General features: G+C 42.6%; 1 protein-coding gene across 2 annotated transcripts; it reads right to left on the minus strand.

Annotated features, from left to right (window-relative positions):
* Positions 1-65: 65 nt before the first annotated feature.
* On the minus strand, positions 66-5,900 carry serpine3 (serpin peptidase inhibitor, clade E (nexin, plasminogen activator inhibitor type 1), member 3). 2 transcript variants are annotated; one of them, XM_085434962.1, is made up of 9 exons: positions 5,491-5,900; positions 4,518-4,846; positions 3,535-3,762; positions 2,793-3,035; positions 1,910-2,108; positions 1,702-1,802; positions 1,527-1,610; positions 1,360-1,443; positions 66-274 (listed from the first exon to the last, which is right to left on the minus strand). In XM_085434962.1, exons 2-9 carry the CDS (start codon positions 4,780-4,782, stop codon positions 222-224), a joined length of 1,257 nt encoding a protein of 418 aa, XP_085291088.1. In that variant the 5' UTR covers positions 4,783-4,846; positions 5,491-5,900; the 3' UTR covers positions 66-221. The 2 variants fall into 2 exon arrangements, with proteins under 2 accessions (XP_085291088.1, XP_085291087.1); XM_085434961.1 differs by having other exon boundaries at positions 1,527-1,613.
* Between the last annotated feature and the right edge of the window lie 4,317 nt (positions 5,901-10,217).

A 10,217-nucleotide genomic window follows, 5' to 3' on the forward strand; every position in this document is an offset into this window, starting at 1 on the left:
ATTTACGCACGTTGGCCGTTTCGGAAACGTCGCGTCAAATGGAAAGAGGATCGAAACACCGAAAGTGTAAAAACATTAAAATTTTATTTACAAATATGTACAAAAATAATGTCCCTCTTCCTGACGTGTCTGTGGAGCCTCCATTTGGTCCACAAATAAATACCAGTAGTGAAATGGGCTGCTGTAGAGGTGAATGTGAGTGGCGTTTAGCTTGGACGGTTTCAGGATGCTTGGTCTGCTGGGTTCATTACTCGGCCCATGAAGAGGATGGATCCTGAATTGGAAAGCAAATAAATATTTTGCATTAAAGGATCATGTGGAATGCTAGTTAAGCACTAATAATTATAATTAAAGAGATATAGGGAGAAATTGCACTGATGCAGTCTTTGTAGATCAACTTAGTGTGTTTTTTGATATCACCACTAGAGGTGGCCATATCAATATATTCAAATCCTTCACGATTGTTTGGAAAATCATGCAGAGAGCAAGACTGGCCTCAGATAAACAGAGGTACCCTGCAAAAACTATTGCTGTAATTTCATATCTTTATCCATATTCATGACACTCACTTTGTGACATGATCACATGAACTAACTGCTGCCACCAACCCAGTGATTGGTCTTTTCGTCCCTTGACGCTTCATGTCAAACTCTTGGCTACATGTTCCAGTCTGAGCTCAAGGGGGCTGGACCAGTAACGCCACTGCATCCTGAACTAATGCAAAATCCACAATATGCATACTGTAAATAAGCACGAGTTGGTATAGCTTACAGTCATACCAGCCCAATTTTGTTTATCTCAGAAGCTAAGCAGGGTTCGTACTTGGACTGGAGACTAACTGGGAATACCAGGTGCTGCAAGCTTTGCGAGCAGTTGTGCTTCATGCGCTAGTCTACCAATTGGAAGGTCACGGATCAATTCCCCAGCTGGTATAGAAAGAAGTGCTTGTACGACTGGGTGAATGAGGCTTGACGTAAAGAGCACTTTGAGTGCAGTTACTGTAGAAAAGAGCTATAAAAGTATCAGTCCATTTACAACTATGGTGTTTCAGACAAATAGATCTCTAAAAAACAGGGTGATTTCAGCTGCCTCCACATATACACAGAAGTATTTTACTTCTTTATGATTAATAAATTATCTGCAATTTTCCCACTGCAAAGCCAACCACAGCCTCCAGGTTCTGGCCCCAGTGGAAGGCTTTTGTTTCGTCGACCATACTTGTATATACGAAAACGTTACTCAAGCATAAGTAAATAGTGCTTTTGTTGGAGATTACATCAGACGGTACAAATCTGATTTGCAATACTGTGCCAGTTTTTTTGTGTTTTGCTCAAATGTGCAAAAAAAAGGGATAAATACCTGTTTTAATGTGTCGAAGCAGAAATAAGAAGGGTCGGTCCGCCTTGAAAACAGGAGCCCGGGATCTTTTGAGTAGCACCATAGCTGTGTGAGTAAAGAGTGCGTTTTAACAACCTTATATGATAAGCACTCATTATTGTTCCACTATTGTAACAGACATTACTCACCGGTAGCAGCAGCTGCCTTTGTTCCATCCTCTGTGACTTCTATTCTTACTTCATGGAAGGCATCAGACACATAAAGACCCTCCTCTGCTGGAGGGAGTAAAAAATATTGAGCAGCCGTTTGCATGAAACATACAAAAAAGCTTTTGAAACAGGTATTTTGAACGTACAAGCTGACCTGATATTCCAGTGAAGTCAGCTGCTGTCGGGTTAAAGGCGTCACTGACGCCCAGAGCAGGGAGCACCGACCTCAGGTTGAATTTGTTCTGCATTTTAAATCTGCAAATACCAGACGGAGACTATGTAATTTGCTGTTTTATTTTTCGTTTTTTCTAAACGAAACCTAAAGATGGTTTTCAAGCACAAAAGTCTGTAATCTGCTGCACCTCGGCAGGAAGATGTCCATTTTGGTTCTCCGCAGGCCGCCGTCCCAGGATGCCAGCTGGCGTGCAGTGAGCTGGGCCTCGAGGGAGGACAGCGGAGTCTTCCTCTCACTGGGAAGGACCACCTGCAGACTCAGGGAGCGGCCCAGGTACGGCAGCTGCAACACGGTGTAGCGCTGTTCTGACGCTGTCCTGAATTGACCTGCCAGAGAGGTGAACAAGTTCAAGTGTTTACAGTTTCCATCAGATCTTTTGGTCATTACATGCTTTGTTTAGCTCCTTCTTGTGGCTGCTGTGCTGGGTCTACAAACCTGTATTTATGTAAGCTTATAATATTGTAAACATACACATACATAGAAATAAACCCTTTTATTTTTTAACTAAAGCTTTTATTAACAATATCAAATCTGACGGGTTGAGTGCAATGACAGCAAATGATTGATGATGAAGAAATGGTTCAAAGTTCTTCACTTCCTTTAAAGTACACGATGCAAAAGGTTCTCATGAAAACAGATACGGGGCAAAGCATGAAACAAGCAATCCAAGTGATGATCGGGACTGCAATGCCAACCTAAATAATTTAAGAGTTCCAAATGTTAAAAGAAGTTTGGTCATCAGTAAACTCCTGAGGGGACTTTTAAGATGAGTTTCACCAAACTGCAGTGGTGTTTTGTCTTAGATACAATTATAATTGTAGCAGCAACAGCACTTTTTCAAATTTCTATCAGCAGACCACATGGGAACCAGTTGTAAACAAAACACTGATATATTAGCACCTCATTAAGGTTTAGCTTTTAAATGCATCTGCACCTGGAAACAGGGTGGGTAGATAAGAGAGTGGGTGGGATCTGAAGCCTGTAAGTGTCAGTGAAACATCGCCTCTTACCAAAGCTAACCTCTGCGGCCTGATACATCATGGGCACCTTGATCACATTCCCATCTGAGAGCACAAACGGCAGATTCTGGGTGTTGGTGAACATGAACTGCTTCTGCCAGACGCCCTTGAAGGCCACTGTGTTGACCAGGGCCACCTGCGGCCGGTGTCCCCACCAAAGAGCCTCTGCTTGGGCCTCGCCCGAGCCTGACAGCTCACCGCTGACGCTTCCTGCCAGGAGATGCCATGACTCATCTGAAACGCACAACGGAAGGTCAATGTACAGACCACCTGACCTACAGGCCATGTAGCAGATAACACAATCTGTAGAAATGTTTGAAAATGGGTTAGAAATTCATGTTTTTTCTCATAAGGGTTCCAAAGAAACCTCTGCTTTGAAAATTGGAATTAAAACTGCTTTAATATATTTTCTAACACCAGGGGGCAGAGGAACGCCACGAGCTAAAAATAATATCTCTCTTATGTTTTTATTGCCAACATATTAAGAAGCCGCTGCCCAGCAGAAAAGGATTGTCATCATCTCAGTGAAGTCAAGTTTTAGTTTGCTGTTGTGTGGTCAGTGTGAGAGGACTTGATCTAAGTGTGCTTTCACAAACAGGAATGCACAGGATGTGCATTAAACCAAAGCACTCTGAAAATCTCCACATCAATGTTAATTTTACTGCAGGATCCATGCCACCCTAATCTGTGTCAGCATAAGAGTAAAAGTTAGTGGGAGCTCTGTCTGGGTTACCTTGCTGGTGTCCCGCTCGCTCCGGTTGGCTGTGGGTTTGATTGGGCTGGCTGAAGTTGGCTCGGACCACGCTGGTGTTGGCCCACTCTGATGCAAGCTGTGTGAACCCAGGCAGGAGCTGGACACCACTCTGGATGAATAATGTGCAGGTCTGCTGCAGCCACATGCCCTGGCTGTTGTTGTTCATGTTGGCCTGGGAGTGCGACAGGAAGTCTTGTACGTGGGCATCTGCAGAAAAGGAAGACACAGATGTTTTTTCTACCCAGCTGTTGTCAACTACAGCCAGACGAGTTAGTTAGTTAGTTAGTTAGTTAGTTAGTTAGTTAAAATGATCTACACACAAGTCAAACACCGCTTTTCAGTGCTTGCTCTGAAAAGAAACCCTTCTGGAAACACGTCTTGCAATTCGAGCACCTTATTTGTGCACCTATTATTGTAGCTTTTAATGAACTTTCACTGCAGTGGTCACAATGGCATAAAGATATGCATGTCTAGAATCACACCTCTGGGGATTATATCTACAGCTATCTTTGCCTTGAATTCTCCCACTGATTTCAATTCAGGATTCTTTGATGACCATGTCTTTCGGTGTCGTGGAAATCCTTTTTATTTCATGATGGAAGCTAAATTAGAGCCTAAAGTCATCACTAGGAAGAGGTGGAGATAAATCCCCAGGTGTAATTTTCATTTTGTTTGTAAATTAAACACCTAACCTCTTGACCCAAAGGCCGAGCTGAAGAAGTCGTTAATGAGATTAGAGTTGGTGTAGAGGCAGGTATTATGGCTCCAGACACCACTATGCTCTGCAGGGCAAACAGCAGCAGGAGCACTGCTCCACACCACCTGGTACCAACAGCACTGAGGGCCACCCTCTTTCAGCCTCTTTCACACAGCATAAGGAGCCTCTAATGCCACCTGGATAAAAACGTACATTTCCATTCCTATATTTAAAAATTTTAAAAGAGGAAATATCAGAAACCTACCATTCACATTGTAGCCCAGTGTTCCCTCCAGCTGAGCAAGTGTGTTGCCCCTGGCGCCAAGCTGCAGGAGCGCGAGAGACAAGGAGACGCTAACTGGCGACACGATCAAGTTGGAGTTGTTCTCCGTCTCTGTGAGAGTCTGGTAGAGGCTGATGGCGAACCTGGTGTGCAGCTCCCTCATGCTGTCCTGAAGGCTGTTGTTGCAGTAGCTTCTCTCCACCAACCAGAAGCAAATGATGAGTGAGGCCACTGGCAGCCGACACATCTCCTCAGTGCTGCACGAGAGGATGTGTCCACAGGGTGCGACACGCGGACAAAAGCACAAAATTCTGGAAGATGAAAAAAAAAAAGAATAAAAAAAACTCCAATGCAGCAATGAAATCAAACAACATGCAACTATTTAAGGGTTTTATGTTTTATAGGAATGAGTGGGACACATTTTAACCACTCTATCCATCCCAGACAGGTGGGTCCGCTGGGATTCCTGCATCCTGCTTGTGGATCACTCAGTTATCAAATGTGGGAGCCTACAACGAGCTGGCATACAGCAAAGCAGACCTGCACCACTCAAAAAGGGAAGCTTTAATATTACCTTTTCATGATGCTCAGTGTAGTACTTTCTCCATATAAGGGTAAGCAGATTTGGCCTATCCTGAGTGAAAAGCTGTTTCTGGCAAGCTGCCACAATGAAATGATTTTCACATGTCAATACATGACTACAAATAATAACGAAACCCAGTTTAGTTAATGTAGGATTAATACTGCAGATTTCTCTCAAATAAAAAGTAAGATTTTAAATTTAGGACATTCCTTTTATTTGGAGATCAAAGTGTTGAAATGCATCTTTCTCTAAGAGGTAAAAGTAAAATATGTCAGTGCTGCATTTTTAAGGTACACTTTTGGATGGCTCAATGCATTTAACATGATAATTTTCTGTTGTGATGATAACTATCGGTGCAGCTGTGTGTCGTACCTGCGGACAGGTGAGGTAGTTTCCGTTCAACTGTTCTCTGACTGGACACAGACCATTCAGCCTCTGGAGCGGACCTGTGTCCTGTCTGTCCCCTGCCGTCAGTCACTGTCCCCCGGCTTCCTGTCAGTAGAGTAACCCCTCTTCTGCTCTCGGCTGTTAGCCTCTGGTTCAGTCTGAAGCGGTCTGTAGTCATAAGACCGTGTTTAAAGGGGAACGCTCCGCTCCGTGTTTGTGGTCTCCGTCGGCGATGTCCGTACCACTCGTCCGGGATTCCTACCTCCGCGGGGCTATAAGGAGCCAGGCGGAGGGAGGCATGTCACCGACCAGCAAATCCCAAACCAGGCAGAGAGGGGAAAAAACACCCACACACGAGTGCACAGAGGGGCAGGCATGCATCTGAAAATGCTACTGTGGAGACTCCTAATTGCTTACTACTAATAAAAGTCAAACACATTGAGGGATAAACCGTTAAAAAATGTATTATAAATAAGCTAGAGGCGAAACAACAGGCTGCTTAAAGCATGTGGCTTACGAATAGTTCAGCACTTTGGGAAATTAAAGTATTTCTTTGAGTTATTAGTTCTTATATTAGTAGTTAACATTGGTAGCTTTCATATTTGCCCTTTAGTGCAGCCCTTTAGCATAACTGGTACAATAAACAGCTAGCCTGTCTAAAAGTATAAAAAACTGTATGGCAGTAACTCTTTAAGCCCACCAGTGTTACTTTTATACCACACAAAAACTTTTATGTTTGCAGTAAGTTTCTTTCTGATTCACCCTAGCTTCCTGAGTCATTAGTTTAGGACTTTTTGTGTGTTTAGCGTTTTTATATACCTGTTTTAGGACAGTACATTATGATTGTCACAGTGGGGTTTAAGCTTTTTCATTGGCAGGTGTTTCTACAAAGGCAGCTCACTATTGTTGTTATCTGTACATGGACATGGCAGAGTTGGTTTTCTGTGCAGTACAGGCCAATAAAGAAGATTGTGCTCGAGGTCTGTTGCTTTATTATTCTGTTTTTAAGCACAGAGTGAATAAGCAAAAATACCTTCTACATCAATAAAGTGGTGCACGCTAATAAGCATAGAAAGTATAAAACATGGTTGAAACAGTCATGGATTGGCCTCCCCAGAGCCTGGACCTCAACATCAATAAAGCACTGTGGGACTGACTTGACAGAGAACAGAGCAAAAGACAGCCAACATCCAAAGAAGAGCTTTGATTGTCCTTCAAGAAGTCTGGAGAACAATTCCTGAGCACTAATTAAGTAAATTTCATGAAAGCTTGCCAAAGAAACTTAAGGCTGTGTTGAAAATAAAGGTGGTCTTACCAAATATTGGTATATACTGTATACCAATATTATATACCGTATTTCTGTGTATGTTTGCGCATGTTTCACAAGAATCACTGCACCTTTTCCCCATTTTCCTAGAAAAATATCTCAGCTTGCACAGTACTGTGATTTGATCATATCACATCGATCTTGAGGTTATAATGTTTGTGTAAGAGGCTGACTACTGCAAACACCTGCTTGTTTTTTTGAAGGTCACACAGACACACTCACTAAGACATCCATTCTGTTATACAAGTGCTTTGGCCTTTTGTTGTGATGATCAAAAGACATTTTTGCTTTGAGCGTCACACTACTGTGTCAGCATTTTTTAATTGGTATCGCTCTGTGAGATGTGGAAGCGTTGCTCCAACATGTGACGCATAACAGCATCTCAGCCTTCAAGAAACAACATTATATGAAACAACAGACTTTGAATGAGGTTTTTAAAAGTGTTTAGACATAATATTGTAGGGTTACAATGTAAGCACCTTAAGACAGAGAGAGAAGTCTTAGTAGTTATGTTATGAAACAGATTCTTCTTCCTCATCCTTATACCTACACATTACCTATGTAGTCTTCACATATGCTTACAGTATGTGTTCCATTACTAACATTCACCATGACATTATTATTGCATTTTGATAAAAAAAAACAACAACCCAAAAACATGAAGAATTGCAAATATTTGATCACGGTATGCCCTTTTTTTCACCTAAAATCAGTCTGCTCTGGAGTGATCTGCCCCTCAACTGTCCCTCTTAATTGGGGAAATGAGAGTCAGCAAAATAAATTGTGGGTATTTTTCCCATGAAGACAGAGCATGATTGGTAGCCATCAGGTATTTGGCAGCTTTGACTAACAGTGGATTCCAGCCATTACTGGACTTGACTAATTAGTGAAGCCGTGGCTTGGCTTCATTAACCAGAGTCAACGCATTCTTTAAAACCCAACTCTCCGACTCTAAAGGCAGGAATTTGGAATTTTAAGGACTTTGTTGGAGAACATGAGACATCACAGTGACTGACCAAAGACAATTCTTTGTAAAGATGCCACCACTGACAGCAGCTTTCATCTTGGTGGACAAGGGGCCTTTGGTGCAACACTATGTTAGAAATTCACATTGGTGAAGTAGAAATACTGGTTTGTACTCTCTACTTCTGATCCCTGGACATGCTACAAAGTGAGCTTCAGCTGCACTCAGAGTTCAAGATGCAGGTCAACTTACTCTACAGTGTTGCTGTAGAGTAACCTCCAAAGGGTTATATTCAAACGTTGATGTTTTATGGTGATGTCAGCAAATCCTCAAAAATGACATCTGGATTGTTTTCATGGCTCATTTGTGCTGATGTACAATGATTAACATATTGCTTTAAAGTTTGGGGAAAACAGTGAAAACTAAAGCTTTTTGCCTGTCATTTGACCTTGAAGCATTACATACTAAAATGGCGCTTGTTGCAGCTTTACAGTATGATTGGAGCAGAATTGGATTCTATAAGCTTTTTTGTAAGAGTGTTATACAGCTCTCTCAAAGTTTTTATTCATTTTGCCACTTGGTGTGATCTTGACCTTGACCCAAGTTTCACCAAAATTAAATCTGCTCGAGCTCTTATTGGTATCTAGCATCACACAGAGTTTGAAAATGATATCTTGAAAACTGTGGAGGCTGGACAGCTAATAAAGAGACTGATGGGCAAACAGACAGATGGAACCAAACACTGATAACACAGTCATCATCACTGCTCTTTGAGTAAGCAGCTACTTGGTCATTGAAGCGGCGCCCTTGCATGACAGCTGGCTTGTACCAGGCTACAGTGAAGACTATACTACAAGGCAAAGCACTTTAAGTCTTGCAGTTCTTATATAGACTGGGCCCAAGTGCGAACCCTAAGTTCATGCTCTGTCTGAAACTAGCCATGTTAGCTCTCTGTTTAAGCCAACTTTCTTTTGATTGGCTGTTGCTTGCTTGGTTTTTAATGAAGTGGTGATCTTGTATGGAAGGTTGTTTCCTCCACTGAAAATATTTTTGGGTTTTTTTTTTTTTTTTTGCCATCCATAAGAAAAAGATTTGGCTTAGTATGTCACAGTTGTGAGATAACAACTCAAAAATGTTATGTAGCTCTGCCTAGGTTTATTTATTTATATATTTTTGAGTGGTGGGAACTAGTTTCTATACTTTGAGCCCTGGGTGTCCCACTGCGCGACAAAGATGCCCAATCTACCTTGGACCACAATCCCCAAGGGAGCAGGCCAGCAACCGCGCCAAGACATCCAGTGAGCTACCCCGGAGTCACCAAGCGCTTAAAGATATCTGCTCTCTTTGACATCATAGAGATCAAAGAGTATGGAAAAAATTGCAAACTGAGCATTCAGAGCCTTCTGACACATCATTCATTCACTGACACACACGAACACACACTTTGCAATCATTTTCAGTTTCTCCTTGGTCACTTTATATCTCTTTGTGGTGGTTTTTCACCTATTTATGCAGAACTCAAATGTAGTGCTATGCTAACTGAAAATGTAGTTAATACTAGAGATGAAGAGAAGCTGTTGATTCCTGTCTAAAGCCACCATTCCCTGCAGATCTACCTGACACTCCTTTGCACACATATTATGTTATATAATAAAATTAATGATGTAAGAGGCGCTCCCTTAGGTTCCTGGGCACATATCTGGTTGGTTTGTTCAGGTAACGATCCATGCCAACACCTTTCATGTGCACATGCATTCAGCTTTTTGTTTCCAAGAGCTTAGAAATATTCAGTGAAGTTTTTTTTCCTTCCCGAAAGCAGCACCGTTAGTTGATGAGTATTTGTGCAACTCTGTGATATCTCTGCCTTTCTCCACATAGCAGCAACTTAATCCCTAACTAGTGGAGGCTATCCCCAGGCTCTCCATTCATATCCTTCACTGCAGTCTTCTCTCCACCCAGTGACTTTTACCCTTGCAGGGAAAATAAAGGTCATCTGAGGTCACAGTGTAGAAAGCAATGAAGAGGAACTATTACAACTAAAATCAACACAAGAAAAAAGAAGACAATAAAATGAAGGTGACAAAGGATTGAGAGAAAGCAGCTTATATATAGTTGTAGAAATGATGTGACAGACTCACTTACTCTGCTTCACCTCCAGTGGCCTACTTCCCTTCGGGCCCCGGGGCCTTGGGGCAGTTCATTAGGATTAAAGGGGATGCGGGTGTGTGGGGCCGGGCCAGGCTGCAACAACGCCGGTGTCGCCAGAGCGATCTGCCAGGTACGCCACGGCGGATTAGAGCCAGTAGTGCTGGCACTGGGAGAGGGGCGACGTGAGGGGACGTGTCCCGTGCAAGCATCACCTCACGGGGACATGAGCGTGGCTCGGGAGAGTTATGGGAAAAATCTCGGTTTTACTTTTTA

Source organism: Copadichromis virginalis, linkage group LG16 (assembly GCF_057382275.1).
Source record: "Copadichromis virginalis isolate Kocher_CV1m ecotype Utaka linkage group LG16, C_Virginalis_male_GT1.1, whole genome shotgun sequence".
Taxonomy (NCBI): Eukaryota; Metazoa; Chordata; class Actinopteri; order Cichliformes; family Cichlidae; genus Copadichromis; species Copadichromis virginalis.

Bases quoted from the DNA above. Each gene is read 5' to 3' on its own strand.
- serpine3 (XM_085434961.1), bottom strand. From the start codon at position 4,782: ATGTGTCGGCTGCCAGTGGCCTCACTCATCATTTGCTTCTGGTTGGTG. The intron at 1,803-1,909 runs GTGCAGCAGATT...TGGTATTTGCAG, and splicing joins ATGGACATCTTCCTGCCGAG to ATTTAAAATGCAGAACAAAT. The intron at 1,444-1,526 runs GTGAGTAATGTC...TTACTCACACAG, and splicing joins AAAGGCAGCTGCTGCTACCG to CTATGGTGCTACTCAAAAGA.